The sequence below is a fragment of the Apodemus sylvaticus genome, chromosome 3 (genome assembly GCF_947179515.1).
Source record: "Apodemus sylvaticus chromosome 3, mApoSyl1.1, whole genome shotgun sequence".
Classification (NCBI taxonomy): domain Eukaryota; kingdom Metazoa; phylum Chordata; class Mammalia; order Rodentia; family Muridae; genus Apodemus; species Apodemus sylvaticus.
In genome coordinates, this window is record NC_067474.1 from 165,783,394 (window position 1) to 165,802,727 (window position 19,334).

A 19,334-nucleotide genomic window follows, 5' to 3' on the forward strand; every position below is an offset into this window, starting at 1 on the left:
GACAGCCAGAACTACACAGAGAAACCCTGTCTCGGAAAAAACAAAACAAAAGAAATACAGGAGAACATGGGTCAACAGATAAAAGCCCTTAAACAGGAAACACAAAAATCCCTTAAAGAAATACAGGAGATCATGGGTCAACAGGCAGAAGCTCTTAACGAAACACAAAAATCCCTTTTATTGTTCCTTTTTCGAGACAGGGTTTCTCTGTATAGTCCTGGCTGTCCTGAAACTCACTCTGGAGATCAGGCTGGCCTCGAACTCAGAAATCCGCCTGCCTCAGCCTCCCAGAGTGCTGGGATTACAGGCGCGTGCCACCACTCCCCGGCTAAAAATCCCTTAATTACAGGAAAACACAAACAATCAAGTGAAGGAACTGAACAAAAACATCCAGGGTGTAAGAGTGGAAGTAGAAACAATAAAGGAATCACAAAGTGAGACATTTCTGGAGATACAAAACCTTGGAAAGAATTCAGGAGTCATAGATGCATGCCTTAACAACAGAATACAAGAGGTAGAAGAAAGAGCCTCAGGTGCTGAAGATACCATAGAAAACATTGACTCACCAGTCAAAAAAAAAAATGCAAAATGCATAAAGCTGGTAACTCAAAACATCCAGGAACTCCAAGACACAATAAGAAGACCAAACCTAAAGATTATAGGTATAGACGAGAGCAAGGATTACATCTTAAAGGCCCAGTAAATATCTTCAACAAAATTGTAGAAGAAAATTTCCCTAACCTAAATAAAAAGATGCCCATGAACATACAAGAAGCTTTCAGAACTCCAAACAGACTGGACCAGAACAGAAATTCCTCCCGGCACATAATAATCAAAACACCAAATTCACTAAACAAAGAAAGAATATTAAAAACAGTAAGGGAAAAAGAGTAAGTAACTTTTAAAGGCAGACCTATCAGAGTTACATCAGACTTCTCACCAGAGATGATGAAAGCTACAAGATCCTGGGCAGACCTCATACAGACCCTAAGAGAACACAAATGCCAGCCCAGGCTACTATACCCAGCAAAACTCTCAATCATCATAGATGGAAAAACCAAAATATTCCATGATAAAACCAAATTTGGGGCTGGAGTGATGGCTCAGCGGTTAAGAGCACCGACTGCTCTTCCAAAGGTCCTGAGTTCAAATCTCAGCAACCACATGGTGGCTCGCAACCATCTGTAATGAGATCTGACACCCTCTTCTGGAGTGTCTGAAGACAGCTACAGTGTACTTACATGTAATAAATAAATAAATCTTCTAAAAAAAAAAAACCAAATTTGCACAATATCTGTTTACAAAGGATAACTGATGGAAAATGCCAACTCAAAGAGGGAAACTACACCCTAGAAAAAGCAAGAAAGTAATCTTCCAACAAACCCAAAAGAAGATACCCACATAAACATAAAAATAACATCAAAAATAACCGGAAGCAATAATCACTATTCCCTAATATCTCTTAACAACAATGGACTCAATTCCCCAATAAAAAGACATAGACATGCGCCACCACCGCCCGGCTTAGTAATTTTTTTTTATGTCTACCATTTTATCTGCATTGTTTTTCATGATAATCTTCAATTTTCTTATGTCTTTCTATATACTTCCTCTATTTTATCAGAAATGTTTTCAATGTAAATCTTTGATTTTATCACAAACCTTTCTAATTCCACCTACAGTTAGTTTAGAAAGAGTTTTTTTGTTGTTGTTGTTTTTTATGGTTTTTTGTTTTTTGGTTTTTTGTTTTTTGTTTTTTGTTTTTTTTCCTCGAGACAGGGTTTCTCTGTATAGCCCTGGCTGTCCTGGAACTCACTCTGTAGACCAGGCTGGCCTTGAACTCAGAAATCCGCCTGCCTTTGCCTCTGCCTCCCAAGTGCTGGGATTAAAGGCTAGAAAGGGTTTTTGTATCTACCATTTTATATGTAAAGTTTTCCATGAAATAGTCAATTTTAGCAAAGTGTTCGTCTATATATTTCTTGAATTTTACCAGAAATATTTTCCATGTAAATCTTCAATGTTATCTGAAATGTTTATAATTCCACCTTCAATCAACTTACAATTATCATTATGCCTATCATTTTGTCTATATAATTTTCATGATAATCTTTAATTTTAACATGTTTTTCTATATATTTCTTCAATTCTATTAGAAACATTTTCCATGTAAATCTTCAAGTTTATCAGAAAATGTTTATAATTCCACTTTCTCTGTGTGTGTGTGTGTGTGTGTGTGTGTGTGTGATTTTTTGGTATTTTTCGAGACAGGGTTTTTCTGTGTAGCCCTGGCTGTCCTGGAACTCACTCTGGAGACCAGGCTGGCCTCGAACTCAGAAATCCGCCTGCTTCTGCCTCCCAGAGTGCTGGGATTACAGGCATGCGCCACCACCACCCGGCTATAATTCCACTTTCAATCAACTTAGGAATACTTTTTATACCTACCATTATTATATCTATATAAAATTTTCCACGATAATCTTCAATTCTAACATGTTCTACATTTTTCTACAATTTTATCAGAAATATTTTCCACATAAATCTTCAATTCTATCATAAAATGTTTCTATCCCATATTTCAATTAATTTAGCAATGTTTTACATGTCTAACACATTACTCCTTAATTTTCCATGAAAATTGTCAGTTTTAATGTGTTTATCTGAAATATTTTCCATGCAAATCTTTAATTTTATCATAAAGTATTTTTACTTCCCTCCCCCCCCCCCCCCCAGGGTTTCTGCCTTGGCTGGGCTGTCCTGGAACTCACTCTGTAGACCAGGCTGGCCTTGAACTCAGAAATCCAATCCGCCTGCCTTTGCCTCTGCCTCCAAGTGCTGGGATTAAAGGCATGCACCACCACTGCCCGGCTACTTCCCTTTTCAATAAATAAATAAACAAATTAAAAAAGAAGAAAAAAAAAGAAAGCAACAGAAAAACTTGCCTGAGAAGTTCCTCAGTGTCCCAGGGACTCCTCGCACTGCTTCCCTGTTTTAGTCTCCGTGCAGCCAAGGCAGGAGGTTCTAAACCCTGCACCTCCTGGCTCCCCCTCCAGTGTAACAATGCTTCCTGTATACTAGAAAATACTCCACTCTGAGCTGGACCTGTAGCCATTTAGCATAGCTTGTCTTGTCATTGTGGTTTGTTTTCTTTTTTGTGTGTGTTTGTTGTGTATATGGGTTTTTTTGGTTTTTTTTTAACATCATGGAGGATTTAATTTCCAATATACAAATGTTGACATTTAAAATAAAATAGGGGTCTGGAGAACTCCTCAGTGGTTAAGATCGCTTAATGTCTTGCAGAGGGCCCTGGTTTGGTTCCCAGCACCCAAATGGTGGCTCACAATGCCTGTGATTCCAGTCTAGGCATTCCCATGCTCTCTTCTGACTTCCAGAGGTACCAGGAACTCGGTGCACAGACACACGTGCAAACTAAAAACTCATACATCATACACAAGTGTGGATCATCACCGCTGCCTGGTTAATGTGATGGATTTTTGTTTTTTTAATTAGCTCTTAGATGAACATTAGAATGAGATTATATTCTGGTTATTCCCGTTTGTCAGTTATTTGTAAATGTAAGTGCCTGGAAGCCATGCTTCTGTGAATAAACAGATGGGAATTAGGGTTTGCTAGCACCACTGAGTTCCTTGAGTTTCTTCCGTAATAATGCCCAAAGTATAATCTGTTGTTGGATTCTGTTTTCAGTTGCCTAACAGATGGTGTTTCATCAAGACTTCAATTTGGTTGAAAACAAAGAATTAAAAAGTATCTGACTTAGCCCTGGGCCTTGAGTTGTGCTTCCTGCAGTGCCCAGAGAGCACTAGGGCTTCCTCCTAAGAGAGGGGAGGAAGGAAAGCCAGAGATGGTGAGGCACACCTTTAATCCTAGCTCTCAGGAGCAGAGGCAGGCTGGCGGAACTCTCTGAGTTCAAGCCAAATTGAATTCCAGGAAAGCCAAGGCTACACAGAGAAACCCTGTCTCAACAATTTAGAAAACAAAACAAAACAAACAAAAAAAAAAACAGACAAAGAAGCAAATAGAGAGGAGAAGGAAAGGTAGATACCGGCCCTCTCTGACAGATGAATCCTATGAAAGTTGAGGGTTTGGAAATTGATTCCCTTAGAACTATTTGAATCTAGTCACTGGGAGAGTCCTGGAGACCTGGTAGGATATGGCCTGGTGATATAAAGAGGTCATCCTAGGTGCCCTGGCATGAACTGGCTGACATGGCTTTGGTGAAATACTGCGCCTTGCTCTGAAGCCCATGTGAGCTCACACTGGAAAAAAATGCACACTACCTCTTCCCATATAGCAGCCCCTCTGGTAGATTTGCTCCTTACTGTTAACTTAGCACACCTTTTAAAATGTTTAGGTGGGAGCTGGAGAGATGGCTTGCTGGTAAGAACTGGTTGTTCTCAAGAGGTCCTGGCTTACTGTTCCCAGTACCAGCATACTGCTGACAGGAGCCTGTTAAGTCCAGTTCTGAGGTATATGATAGATACCATCTTCTAGCCGCCTCAGGGACTGCACAGATGCAGTGCATATACATACATGCAGGCAAACACATACATAAAAATAAACTTTAAAATGTTTTAGTGATGGAATTTCATTATCTCTGGCTCCCTTTGAAGTCCCATGTGTTTAGGCAACCACAAACTGTTTTTAAGAGACTTAGGTTGGCCAGAATGACAAAGTGTCTATGGTAAAACAGGTTAAAGATTGCCCCTGTTTCCAGAGCATTCAAGATGTCAGGTTCAGTACCATGGCTTCATAGCAGCACACTGCCCAGAGCTGATGCTCTTACACCTGTTGGCACGGTGTGCTGGCTTAGGACGCCGGCCTAGTGCTTCAAGTGTTTCCTTAGACTCTCGGACCTCAAACTAGTCAAACTGACATCCTAAGAATACTGAGAGTTCTGATAATCCAGTTAAGCATTTGGGAATCCACTTGGATCCACCAACATGTGTGACTCCCGAAAGGTCCTTGATCTACCCTGAAGAAGTCCACTAGAGAGAGGACACTGTCGTGTCTCTAGGCCACAGTGAACAGCTGAAGAATTTCTTGGTTTTTATGAAGCAATTGTGATCTTCACCTGCATCTTAGTTGATTGGTTTGTCCCTTTAACACCCTCTATCAGTCCTTCTTTTCCTTCTGGTGCTTTTTTGGGTTGCTGATTTCCTCTGCTCCAGGTCCCCTGACTTGAAATGACAAGGCTGCATTTAGATCAGGTTTCTCAAACGCTGCTGCCGACTTCATCTCGTTTACAGTATCACATTTCTGTTGCAGTACACTGTGTGATCTGGGCCTCCCCACAGCATTTTAACAATTGGTAATTGGGCAGGAAGTGTGTTTTTATTACAGCGGCCTTTTGATTTTGATTTTACAGTCATGTCGTGTTTAGCAGAGAGCAGAGGTGGGCAAGTGGTGCTCTGAAACACATTTGTGACAGAGAGAAGGCTGTTGTTTCAGCCACTTGGCTATCTGTCAGCTCTTCTCAGACTTCCCCCTTGTGCTGGTTGCCTGGCAACCTGGGCTGGAGCAATCAAACCGTGGCCAGTGCTTTTCCAAGCCCAGATTGGGAGATGATTTATTAGTGGAACTGTAAGCACCATAAACCAAGCCTTAGAAATGGATCTCCTCATTCGCTCCCCTCCCCCTCTCTGTTTATAGGAACTACATTGAGGAAAAATAAAGGAAAGAAGTTAATTGGAGGATTTTTATCTCTCTCTCTCTCTCTCTCTCTCTCTCTCTCTCACACACACACACACACACACAAGAATAAAATTAGGTCCTTGTTGTATCCACATCTTGTTATTGGAATTTTTTTTACACCCCCCCCCCCCCAGACAGGGTTTCTCTGTATAGCTCTGGCTGTCCTGGAACTCACTCTGTAAACCAGGCTGGCCTCGAACTCAGAAATCTGCCTCCCTCTGCCTCCCAAGTGCTGGGATCACAGGCATGCGCCACCACCGCTGGCTTCTTTTTTTTTTTTTTTTAAGATAGCCTTACTATGTAGCCCTGGTTGGCCTAGACTGTAGTAACTAGACCAGGCTTGTCTAGATCTCACAAAGATCTGCATGCCCCTGCCTCCTGAGAGCTGGGATTAATAGCTATGCCACCATCCCTGGCCAGAAATGCTCAAAAATTTGAAGCTAGTACTTTCTGTGGTGAATAAGACACTCAGGACACCATTCTTGAAGAGAAGTTGAGGCCAGGCCAGAGCAGTGTCATTGAGGCCGGCTGTGGGGCCTTGTGAGAACCAAGCCTGGAACCAGAGCCACGCCTTTAAACAACAACAACAACAAACCCTGTGCATTCTTGATTTAATCACAAGCATAAAATGGTGATTTTTCTTCTTATTTTTCAAAACAAGCTTTTTAAAAGTCTTAATTGGATATGTGGGTGATACTTATATTTTCTACTTGATCTTTGCTGTGAAGCTAAAATTGCTTCCCATAAAATACTCTCTTAAAAACATGTTTCAGAAGACCAAGACTTCCTGTTTTGCTAACAGGTGTCATGGTGGGTCTCTTTGGAGTGTGTGGACACATGTATCTGTGTGTGCCTCTGATTGTTCATTCTCAACACTCCAGGCTTCCCACTTTCTCCTTCTTCCCATACTGCCTTTTCTACCATCCCCCACGGAACTTCCACTTTTCTTTTTTGAGATGGTCTTTTAGTGTGGCCAGCCTAACCTTGAACTTACTGTTGTCTTGCCTTCACCTCCAGGATGTGTGCCCTGCCCCCACTCCTGACTTCCTCACAGCCTTCTAACTAAAGTCACTATAGCAAGCTGGATTTTCCTGCAAAATGAAACTCTGCAGCTCTTGTGGCAGTATCTCTTTCATAACCTCAAATACCTTCTCCAACAAACAAGTACAGGGAACCACTTTCTGTATCAGATGGGAGGTGGGGAGGGGCAGGAAAATCTCAGCTTGCAGCCCAGTGTGTCCAACTGTGAATGCAAATGCATTGTTAGTGTGTTTATATTTCTTATAAGCAGATAGAGCTAATCTGTTTGTGTGTAATTTACACACAGCTGTGTTCATGTTCCGTCAGTATCAATATTTTCAGCAAAAGTGAGGTATCATGGGAGCACTGTTATTCTAAACAGAAGCCAGCAGGACAGCCTTGTGATTGGCTCAGACCAGCTTTCTATCTAGGGATCCTCCCTTTAGGGACTTGGCTGAGTGTGATAGCCCTCATTCATGGGGGCAGAATGAGCAAACAGGGTGCCCGTGATGGGGAAGAGACAGTGACCACTGAATGGCAGGAATCTTACTGATGACTGAGGTCTGACTTTGATGGAAGTGCTTCTTAGCTCCACTGGGCTACATTTCCTAGAAAGAAATTGATTTTCCTTCCCTTTGGGCTCGTAATCTTTTGTTTTGTTTTGTTTTGTGGGTTCTTTTTCTTCTCTTTCCTTTTTGAGTAGGGTCTCATTCCGTAGCCCTGGCCCTGGATGGTCTGGAATGTACCGTGTGCACCAGACAGACGGCCTTTGAACTTACAGAGATCAGCCTGCTGCTGCTGCCTTCAAGTTCTAGTGCTAAAGGTGAGAACTACCATGCCCAGCTGATGTGTTTTGGTTTTTTTTGGGTTTTTTTTTTTTTTGTTTTTTTTTTTTTTTGCTTTGGGAGGTGATATCTTAGTTGAACTAAGTTCAGTGAGGAACTTGGGCTAATATCATATAAAGGGAAAATAAAGTTCCTTACCAGGAATTATAATGAGCCATGGTGCTTTTTCCTGATTCGGAAAGTCAAGAGTAGTCTCAGTAGTTTACAGATGTGGTATATTTGATTTGAAATCACATGTCTGTGTGAATACGGGTCATTGTTGCCCAGAGTTGTGCAGTGCACCTCCATAAAGGTGACCATCAGGCGTTGTGGACATCTTGTTATTTGTAAGTCACTAGTGTGTATACACACACACACACACACACACACACATAAACTATATATATAAACAGTATATATTTATATGCAATATAAATACATTTATACTTACATAAATATAATTTTATAATGTAAATACTTATGAAGACATATTTTTGCGACATAGCCTCTTGTAGCTCAGGCTGTTCGTGAATTTGCTGTGTAGTGTAGGACACCTATCAACCTGTGATCCTTCAGCTTTTCCTCTCCTAGCCCTGACCTGTGCTGCTGCAGCCTCCATGGGAAATGGACCAAGGGCTTCAGACACAGCCCCCACCCCTTTTTAACAGGTTTTACAAAGGACTTCCTCACTGAAATGACTGTTTTCCTTTGCAGTTTAACAGACAAGCTACAGTTCTTTTTATTTTATCCACTTTGGCTCTGTGCTGAGATAGACTTTGTTAATGAATGCTGAACATTTAACAGCATGTTTCTGAACCACTTTTTGGAGCATTTATTTGGAGACTCTTGAATGATATCACAGGGAGAGAATGGCTGTTTGGGTTCTGTTATTAGTGCTAGGTTATTTTTAATTTGAATGTAGCTGTGTAGCCAATAATTGGCAAGATGTATTTACCCAGCTGAATCTCTGCACCTGTTGATCTGCTGTTTACCTAGCCTCTCACTTGACTGGGCCAGTACTTTGAAGGCAAGGACTCTGGTATGCTCGACACAGTCATCTATCCTAACTCATAGTCATAGAAAAGGTAGGTAGAGCCGGACAGTGGTGGTTCACGCCTGTAATCCCAGCACTCTGGGAGGCAGAGACAGGCGGATTTCTGAGTTTGAGGCCAACCTGGTTTACAGAGTAAGTTCCAGGACAGCCAGAGCTATACAGAGAAACCCTGTCTCGAAAAACCCAAATCCAAAAAAAAAAAAGGAAAGAAAAGGTAGGTAGGAGGACTCAGCTGTTACTTAAACCATCTGACATGTGGTCATTTTCCCACTGGGTATGTGGTCCTTGAATGGAAAATATAGTAATTTTCATTTGCTAGCAGACAACCAGAGACGTAGTAGTCAATACACAAAGATATTGAAATAGAAAAATGTTTGTTGTTTATTGTAAGCAGGTATCTGGTAGGAAGAGTAGAGCTTGAGTCCTCTAGTAATCATGTAGGTGTTTGTTGGAGAAGATAAGGCAGCCTTTGGTTTTGTTAGTTGTATTTAGACACTTAGTAGCAGAGGCCTATGGACAGACAGAATGAAGCCAGTCCATCTGGAAGGACTGCGGTCACCTCCAGGTTGCTCATATAATTAATAAACTAGGATTGAGGCCCACTTGCTCCATGCCATCAGTAGTGGGGGCTGTGACACCTGAAGCAGCCCCTTCCCTCTCTACAGTTTGGCAGTATCTTGTATGTCAAGTCCCGCAGCACATGTGATGGCCAGAACTAGGTGTTGTTAGAGCAGAGCCTGCTTATTGTCCAAGGAGCAGAAATTTGCTTCTTTATTTACATTAATACCTGACTAATGTTAAGATAGAAGGGATTTTAGTTTGCTTTCTTTGTTTATGTCTTCTGTATGTACCACCGGCTGCTCTCAAACTTGTACTATAGCTAAGGCTGGATTTAAACTTCTGCCTCTGCCTCCCAAGTGCTGGGACTACATGTGTATACTGCCAGATGTGGCCATGTTTAAGGTTTTAGTGATCTACATAAGTCAGATTACTCCTAACAATCACAGACAAAGCCATCCTGAAAACAGCATTAGAAATATGCCCTCCCGCCATTTCTGCAGGGGGGGGGGGATTGAGGAGCAGCTCTGAGCCCTAGTATGTGAGTTGTGGTTGTGCACAGTCAGGTGGGCTGTGGGTCTGGAATCTTCAAAACCCCTCATTCCCAAGCTAGGACATGGCAGCTGAGGCTGTGGGGTGGGTTTGTCTGACCTGTTCTCCAGTCTGATGCTTCCAGAATGGCTGGACTTTTTGTTTGGCTGGTTGGTTTGGGTTTTTGGTTTTGTTTTGTTCTTGTTTGGTTGTCGACAGCGTTTCTCTGGGTAGCCCTGGCTGTCCTGGAACTCCTATGTAGACAAGGCTGTCCTGGGTAACCAGTGCTGGGATTAAAGGCATGTGCCAGCACCACTTGGTTTAGAGTGGCTGAATTTCTATTACTATTGCTGGTACTAGTTACTTTTATGTTGCTGTGATAAAATACCATGACCAAAAGCAAAATACAATGATCACAGGATGTCAGAGGAAGCATGGCAGCAGGTAGCTAAAGCAAGCAGCCAAGAAATCACACCTTCAACTCCAACCAGGTGCTTCTGTAACTCATCTGCTGCCGATAGCAGTAGGTACCAAAGGATCTAAGGGCCTCACTAGCTTGCTAAGAGGGAAGGAAGCTGGGAAGCCTCAGGGGCTCAGATATGCTGCAGGGGGGATCTCCAGGAAGTTAGGATTGATCCTGTGTCAGGTCTGACTGGCAAGTAGTGGGGACAGGCTTAGGAGGTATAGCAGGGCAGCCTGGAGTCCCCAGAGTAGCCATGGGCCTTTACAGCTGTGTATTGCATTGTATGCTTATGAAATGTTTTATTCTCTAATTTCAGTCCCAGGAGAGCATTCTCCATAATAAGTCAACAGATGAGGTGCAGTTGTTGAAATGAAAGGATGTGAGGGTGTGAGGTATGCAGAGGATCTAGAGATCCAGGAAGGAAGGAAGCGCAGAACTCTATGCCCAGGAAGCATGTGGATCACAGAAGGAGTCCTGCAGGGAGGGCCCGGGCCTTAGGAGTGCAGCAGAGTGTTGAGGGTGAATGGGCACATCAAGCATTTAGCATGTACACGCCAGTTCCACGTCTGATTTAGATAATTCTTTAGGCTCAGGGCTAGACCACTTTCGAGCATGTGGTCCAGCACCCCTCGGTCATGTCCTTAGCCCAGAGCCTGAGGTTGTCATATCTTTAACCCATATCGCCTCATAGCAGGGCATGAAACTGGACATTATTTCTCTGAATAAAATGTGTATTCAAGTTTGACTCAGGGGAACATATGGAGAGAGTGGTCTGTGAAAATGCCTCTGCCTCGAGAGAGATTAAAATTGTGCACCACCATAGCTGGCTCAAAGGAACAATAGTTTACATAGTTTGTTATACTGAAACTCTGACATTAATTAAACTTTCAACTGAGTTGGAATAACACTAGCCATTGTGGAATGTATTTAAACTGGAGGCAGAAACCAGGAGCAGTGGTCTCCGCCTAGGCACACTGTGGTGCTGTGTTTCGCCAAAATGGTATTTCACTGGGACACCTTTCTTTAGGGTGTACGTGCTTAAGCCTAAAGCAGATGCTGCATCTCTGAGCAATACAGCAGTGACTCTCAGAGGGCAACGGGGTGATGGTAACTGACTGCCAGAGGGCTGTGTGCTACACTGGACTAGACTGTCACCAGTGGGCTCTCAGTCAGGGCAGGGCAACCACAGAACAGGAACCATCCATGATGCAGTGCGCCCTCTGGAGAGGGGCCAGTTCATTCGTTAGTTTGTTTTCTCTCTCTCTCTCTCTCTCTCTCTCTCTCTCTCTCTCTCTCTCTCTCTCTCTCTCTCATTCGTTCGTTCGTTTGTTTTCTCTCTCTCTCTCTCTCTCTCTCTCTCTCTCTCTCTCTCTCTCTCTCTCTCTCTCTCTTTCATTTTTCAAGACAGGGTTTCTCTGTGTAGCCCTGGCTGTCCTGGAACTCACTCTGTAGACCAGGCTAGCCTTGAACTCAGAAATCCGCCTGCCTCTGCCTCCCAAGTGCTGGGATTAAAGGCGTGCACCACCATCGCCCTGCGCCAGTACTCTTTCTGATCTGAGACCCCTCATTAGTCAAATTAAAGACACCTTTTGTCCTGCCTTTCTACCTTTCAGGAAACAGAGGGTAGAGTTTTCCCACTGCCTAGCTGAAGGGCTCACTTTTGTGTGTCTCTGGGTAGGCAGTAGGAGACTGGAAGCTGCTTACTTGCAGATTTGCCTGCTCTTCAGTCCCCTGAGAACCAATGCATTATTAACATCAAGTTCTGTGCAGCAAACAGGATAGAGCAGAAGGCCATTTTCACAGTGGGACTCATTTTAATACCTACAGTGTTTTCTAAACTGTTATGCAAGAGGACCAAGTAGAGAAGTCATGTCGAGTTTCTGACTGTGATACACTAGTTAAAATTCACCAGAGGGAGTTAATTTTGAAAGCTCTCAGCCAGTGGCTAATGCAGAAGTCCAACCCCCACGTTTCTGCTCTTTCCCCTGCTACTGACCCAGGTCAGATGATTTCTGAGGGAGCCATGTGCTCATGTGATCTATGGGTACAGGCACACTTGATCATCTGCAGGTCTCACCTTTCTCTCATGAGTCTTGTAACTTCCAATTTGATGTTCAGAGTCTTTTGTTATTGTTGGGGGAGGGAGTGGTGCAGGAATTTTATGTAAAAGGCAAAGGTTGTTTAAGTGGCCAAAACAAGGATAAAGAATGAGATACCTTTACCTGCCCATATATAGATTTTTTTTAATGATTTATTTATATATGTAAGTACACTGTTACTGTCTTCAGACACACCAGAAGAGAGCATTGGATCTCATTACAGATGGCTGTGAGCCACCATGTGGTTACTGGGATTTGAACTCAGGACCTCTGGAAGAGCAGTCAGTGTTCTTACCCACTGAGCCATCCCTCCAGCCCTATAGATATTTTTAATACTTTATCTTAAAACAGAAACCTTTATCTCTGACCTGTACATTGCTTTTAATGTCTGCACCCCGTGCAAGTCTCTAGGCTCCCCCTGTTTATGTCTGCTACCTTTGACCCTCCTACCCTGAATCAAGGATTTGATACCTAGATTCCATATAATTTCCTCATCTCTGAGATGGAGCTGTTAGAAGCTTTGCCTCCTATGGTGGCTGTAGTGATCAGGAAGGCCCTGGCACGGAGAGCCTGAGGCAGTGGCTATGAAGGTAGCGAGCGGCCATCTTACTGCTGCATTAGATACACCTCACCACCCTTTCCACGCCAAGCCATGCATAAACTGCCACTCTGCTGATTGGTGGGACTAATGGTGAATGAAGCTTCTTGTCCAGGTCCAGCTAGCTGTCTCAGGGTGGACAGGAGAGCTCGGCAGTGGGTGTGGAGCCCGCTGTGCACCGAGAGCTCAGGCAGGTGTTCCCCAGCAACAGCACAGGAACCTCAGGACACATTAACCTGGAGAGGAAGATTAATGTTTCTGCATTTATTTCTGTAAGCATCTTGCCGTTTCGGGAATGGCTGTGACTAAACAGCCATGTCGGAATTCTCTGTAAAACAGAAAGAGTAGGCTGCACACGGACCTCTCAAGTGCTCTCCTTTCAGCCCCTCCCATGTGGATGATAGGTACCCAGGTAGACGGATATGTGCTGTAGATGTGCACCTCAAACACATACTGATAACAAATCATAAAGAAATGTATGAACTTTACTATTAGCAACAGAAGCATATTTGCATACTAGTAATGTGGGTGGGCTTGTTGACATAAAAGGCATCTTGGTTGAGTAGTAATGCAGGATGTTAAAACATTTTGGTTTTTTTTTTGTTGTTTTTTTTTTAAGATTTATTTCTTTATTATATGTAAGTACACTGTAGCTGTCTTCGGACACACCAGAAGAGGGCATCAGATCTCATTACAGATGGTTGTGAGCCACCACGTGGTTGCTGGGATTTGAACTCAGGACCTCCGGAAGAGCAGTCAGTGCTCTTAACCACTGAGCCATCTCTTCAGCCCCTGGGGGTTTTTTAAAGTTATTCAGTATTTAGATTTTATAATATCAATGTTGAGACGCAGCTTCACATAACCACATAGCACAAAATGGCAAGAGTATGATTAAGGCCTTTTCAAAAATGGCTGAAAATCTGTTCTAATCCCAAGCCAGAATTTGACAATTTTTTAAAATGAAACTCAAGCAGGGCAGTGGTGGCCACGCCTGTAATCCCAGCACTCTGGGAGGCAGAGACAGGCGGATTTCTTAGTTCGAGGCCAGCCTGGTCTACAGAGTGAGTTCCAGGACAGCCATGGCTATACAGAGAAACCCTGTCTTGAAAAAACCAAAAATCCCTCCCCCCAAAAAATTAAGCTCAAACATCTGCCTTTATTAAAAATGTTTTCTTTAACTATTGTTTATTTGTGTGTGTCAGGATGTTTTGTTGGGACTTTTGCATGCCATAAGATTCATTCGAGGTCAGAAGACAACTTGCAGGTCCTAGGGATGGAAGTCAGGTTATCAGGATTAGATGCAAGCCCCTTTCCATGCTAAGCCACATGGCCAGTCTTCAAAATGCCCTTTTATGTTGGTGGGTTTTTATTTATTTGTTTCGTTGGTTGGTTTGGTTTTCAAGACATGGTTTCTCTGTGTGACCTTGGCTGTCCTGGCACAATGTCTTAAGTCCTGAATGTAGGATGCTCAGCATTTTACTGATGGCCAGAGTTAGTGAGTTTTTAACTTCATGACTAAATCTATTCTCTAGGTAAGGGGAGCAAGGGAAGGGTGAGTTTGGGGAGGGAAAGGAAACAGGCTGCCCCCCAACTTTAGTGGTACTAGATATTGGCACTCTTCACTTATTTCATGTGAATGGTTTGTTTTTTGTTTTTTTTTTTTTGCCTGTATGTATGTAAGTGTGGTGCCTGATGCCCTCGGAGGCCAGAAGAGGTTGTCAGTTCCCCTGGACCTGCTGTTCCACCTGCTCTGAGCCACTGAGTGAGTGCTGGGAATCAAATGCACCCCTAAGAGCAACTGCTGAGTCATCTCTCCAGCCCCTGGTCACAGTTCTAAAGCCAGTTTTCCCCACTAGGGACTCCGGGGACAAGCCTGTATCACACTCACTCCTGAGTTGCCATGGCTAAGTACAGGATTGTGTTTGGGTCTCAGCTGGTTAAGGACGCATGCATAGACAACAATGAGGCCTTGCTCCCAAGGTGCAAAGAACCAAAGAAACAAGTGTCAGCTTCAGCAGTCACATTCAAGTGCAGGTGATGGCTAGAGTAAGCAGGGCTACTTAGCCCTGGCTAGGACCCAGCCAGTTACCACAGTTATTCTTTCTCGTCACCCTTGGCAGCCTGGCATTCTGACATCACACCATCAGGATCACAGAAATAGTATACAAGACCTTACAAGTGTTGAGTTCATGTCCAGTTGCTGGAAGACATAAGAAACACACCATGACCATGAACTTCGTGGCTTAGCATTCCTCTCTGTAAACATAAGTCAGCATGGTAGCTATCAAGTTACTATGGGAAACACCAAGATCTTCGTGTGGAGACAGTGTGCAGAGGGATGGACTTGCCTGCCTGAGAAGCTGGTCTCATATACTGATGGCGTCCAGCTACCGTGGGCTCTGAGGGGTTGGTTTTGTTTCCATTTTAGAGGGCACTGCATTTCTGGTAAACCACAAGGTGAAGCTGCCCTGAGAAGCAGATGTCTGGTTGGTTTTGAGGCCTGTGGCTTTCCATAGAGAAGTAACAGCACAGGCCACACGAAGCTGTTACTTCCTCTTTTTCTTAGAGATAGATCTGCACTCGTCATCAGATGTCAGTACATATCTCTGGAAGTGTAGTTAGTTTGAGATGCCTGTGAGACAGCCTTGTGGGTGTTCTCCGTGGGATTGCTTCATAGATGCAACCTTAGAGACACAGTGAGTATCCTTCCAGAAACTTACAGCCACAACACAGGAGACTGGGGGTTGTCCTGGGAATTTTGAAGAGTAGAAAAACCAAAGCCAACCCTGGAAGCACATTTACAGGATAAGAAAATGATTGGGCTGGGTGACACACGGAGGATTGGTTGACATGGACACGGGCCAGTTCTGCTTCCAGAGCTCAGAGCAGATATTTTGTGGTGGTCCTTGTTTGTTTGGTATGGGTTTGTTTGCTTTGGTTTCTTTGTTCTGTTTTTTAATTAATGCAGAGTCTGATGGAGCCAGGGCAGCCTCAGACTCACATTGTATAGAAGAGTGACCTTGGATTCCTTACCCTCCTGCCTTTATCTCCCAAGTGTTGGCATTTCAGGCAAGCACCATGCTACCCGGCTATGGCTCCTTCTCCATTTCTTAGTCTGTTTCCATGATGAGCCAATGCTGACTTCACTTGTTTCAAATACCTGAGAATACCAGCTGCCCAGTGCCATAGGAAGGAATGTGGAATGTGATAGGATTCCTGCCTTTTATACACTGAGTACATGAAGTCTCCTATAAATCAATGAGTGGGCTGGACGCAGGAGTTTGATTTTGGAGCAAGAGGGATTCGAGCCTTTATTTTACAGGAACCCTGGAAGCAGACTAATGACATGATCAGGCATCCGGATGGAAAGGAAGGGTAGGCCTTGACACCAGGACTTAGCACTAGTACCACCCTGCAACGTTAAGTCTTTGGAGGGCTGAGAAAGATGATGGGCACTGATGGGGAAAGCCATAGTATTTTGTTGTTTTGGTTTTTAAGACTTCATGTAGCTTGAGCTGTTCTCAAATCTGCTACGTAGCTGAGGATAACCTTGATCCTACTGCTTCTACCTTTCCACGCTAGGGTCGCAATGTGCTTAAAACCTGTAGGTTTAAAATTTTTCCTTGGCAAAGGCTTGTCATGGCTGTATGGTGAGCTGAGTTCCAGGAGGGAGGGCTGGGAGTGGGGCCTGGACCTGGGAGTGATAGGTGGGCAGGAAGTAAGGGTTGAGCAACTGATCTCAGAACGGAAGAACTGGCACACTGGTGTTAAATGAACTGGAAAGTGTACAGTCACAGGACAGCTACCAACAGACTGAATCTCGTGGAGACTGTTGGGAAACAAGGATTTGTGAGGCTGGGTGACTTTGATCTGTTTCATGATAGACCTTCCTTAGGTTGGGGATGATATAGCACATACTTAATAATTACTTTTGATTTGAATGGTGTTTCTCATGATCTGTGAAAGCACAGACTCTGACCTCATTGCCCCTGCTCTATCACATTATCCAGATGTTCTGGAGTCAGCCTTCTTTTCTCTCTTCTGGTGAACATCTTGTATGTTGCTGGGCACTAACTACGTTTGATGCCACAGTCTGGCTTTCCACCCTGCAAACTATCTCCTGCCAACCATCTCCCCTTCTCAAAGCTCCCTCTATCCCTACAAACACTTTTCTCCTCCCACTGGTAATCTGTTCCTTGCCATCCTGCCTTGGTGTGAAGATGTTCTAGACTGCCAAAGGCCACAGCAGTCCCTTGGTGCCCAGATGAGATGCCCCTTGCTTCTTTCAGGTAGTACCTTGGAGTGCTCTATAATGACTACATGCACATATCTTACCTGCAAAAAGTCAGTCATAGTCAAATACACATCCTGCCAAGGTTTTTCAAAGTTCCTCCCAGTGCTAGGTGTACAGTAACTCACCAAAGTGAATTCGGGGTCTTGTCTCCTACAGTGCTGTGCCACCAGCCTCTGCTGCTCTCTTCCTACTCCACAACTTGGGCCTCCCGAGGAAAGCTCCGCCTTCAACCCCTGGTCTGCCATTGGTCTTAATTTCTCAAAGCTCTGCAACCTGGTCTTCACAGGCCTCTAAGTCTCATCTATAAGCAGTCAGTTCTTCTGCATGCCTTGTCCTCCTTGGAGCTTCCAGAATGTTCCTATGTCCTTCCTGGTCAATTGGGAGCCCAGCTGGCGCCCACCTGGCAGGCTTGCGCTCTTTCTTGTCCTGACCCCTAAGTCAAGCAGAGCTAGCTTCCTCCTCCTAGCCCCACCTACCACCCTTTGTTCCTCTGCTGCTTTCTTTATAGGCCCCAGATCCATATGTACCTAGTTGCTTCTCTGGGCTGATTGGAACTCCTTGAGGACTGAGCTTTCTCTTGCTCTAGTTTCCATAGAGGTGCTCTGTGCAGCTCAGGCTGCCTGTTGATCGCGTGACTGATACAGAAGTCAAGTACCAGAAGTCTGCTCTTCATCCCAAGGAGTGTGCACTGCTTTCTTGTGCCTCAGAATTTTCCCACTGAACTATATCAGTTATATTGAAATTTGACAGTGATGAGTCATATCCAGCACTGGGAGAACTCAGAACTCGCAGAGCCTGCAGGACTAGAGTGGGAGGCTGTAGATGGGTCTTGTAGGCCAGGTCTGGCCCTTCTCTGTGTTTGTCCTGCGGGTCTCTGACACCCAGAGTGGGAGGCCTCTCTTCCCAGTGGGCAGCTGATTTATTGGCTGGGGCGCTTCCGTGGTGATCACTTGCGAAGTACAGGCTGATACCGGGGCCTGGGAGCAAACGTCTCAGCCACGCGGGCCGGAGTGGCCACGGCAGACGGGAGGAACCGGCGCGGGTTTCTCTTCCTCTCTGTGGGCATGCGGCCTGGCCCTGGTGGGTAGCAAGTTTCGCCTTTGCGGTGACCTGCTCTCAGGGAGGACCCCGAGAAGGCCAAGTCGAAGGCTTGGCTGCTTGCGGGCCCGGGCGGGGCGGAGCCGGGCGGGCCGCGGCGGCGATCCAGGCCGCCTTTTGCAGCCGCCCGCCGCCGGGCTCGCCGCGCTCCAGCCTCCTCCCCCGGCGCCCTCCGCTCCCCGCGCCCCGCGCCCCGCGCGGCCCCGCCGCGGTCACACGCCAAGCAGCCCGCGGCCGCCTGGCCCTGCGCTTTGTGGAGCCCGGGGACGGGCGCGGCCTCCTTACCTGTAGCTGCGAGGTTCCCTCGGATCGGAGGTGGGAGCTGCTCGTGGAACCGGGCAAAGTGAAAGTCTGCTTCGGGTCAGGCGGACCGGGAGGGCTGGGAGCTCGACCCCAGAGGCTCCCGGCTCCGGGGCTCCCGGCTCCTTGTGGGCTTCTGAGGTTAGGGGTTGGGAAGAGGGCCGTATCGGCCCGAGACACTTTTGCGAAGGCATCTGCTTCCGCGGGTGAAAAGCAGCTATGTTGGTTTATTGCAACGCAGGCTGTTTGTTGTTTGCACCTTCCTGCAGCTTGTGGATCCCGGAGGCCGTCGTAGCTCCGATTGCTTTTCTCGAAACGCACGGCGCTGGGCGCTGCTTGTGGTTCCCCGCAGGCCGGGGGCTGCCCTGCTCTGCCAGCAGGTCCCAGCTGTGCCGCTGAAAGCCTCCAGCCTGGCTAATATTCCCCAGCTCAGACTTTTCTGTGGTTGCTTTTCTGCTGATTGCAGATATCTTTGCTTTGCTGACATCCTGTTTTGGTTTTGGTTTTTACATCTCACTTGTTTCTTTTTTATCACAGAAACGCTTCGTTAAGGGGCTCCGACAATACGGCAAGAACTTCTTCAGAATCAGAAAGGAGCTGCTTCCCAATAAGGAAACCGTGAGTACAATCGGACTTTATATAACTTGTTTTTTTTTTTTTCCTTTGCTCAGTTCCTGCCGCTTCTTCGCATCTGGGCTTAGGAAATGGTTCCTTTAACCCGGAGCTGTGCCTGACCCAGGCTGGCCTCCGAATTCCTACTTTTCTTCAGCTGGTGGTTTTAAGATA

General features: G+C 45.2%; 1 protein-coding gene and 1 long non-coding RNA gene across 12 annotated transcripts in view; one reads left to right on the top strand and one right to left on the bottom strand.

Moving 5' to 3' along the window:
• Nucleotides 1-19,334, top strand: part of Rere (arginine-glutamic acid dipeptide repeats) — a 332,839-nt gene that overhangs the window by 263,376 nt on the left and 50,129 nt on the right. For all 11 annotated transcript variants that reach the window (XM_052178233.1, XM_052178237.1, XM_052178236.1 and 8 more), the window contains one exon: nucleotides 19,086-19,166. In XM_052178233.1, the coding sequence (XP_052034193.1) occupies nucleotides 19,086-19,166 (81 nt within the window). The remainder of the gene's footprint in view (nucleotides 1-19,085; nucleotides 19,167-19,334) is intronic.
• On the bottom strand, nucleotides 11,597-19,135 carry LOC127681699 (uncharacterized). Its single transcript, XR_007977150.1, has 3 exons — nucleotides 18,534-19,135; nucleotides 17,276-18,227; nucleotides 11,597-13,092 (listed from the first exon to the last, which is right to left on the bottom strand). It is a non-coding gene; the product is annotated as an uncharacterized LOC127681699 (long non-coding RNA).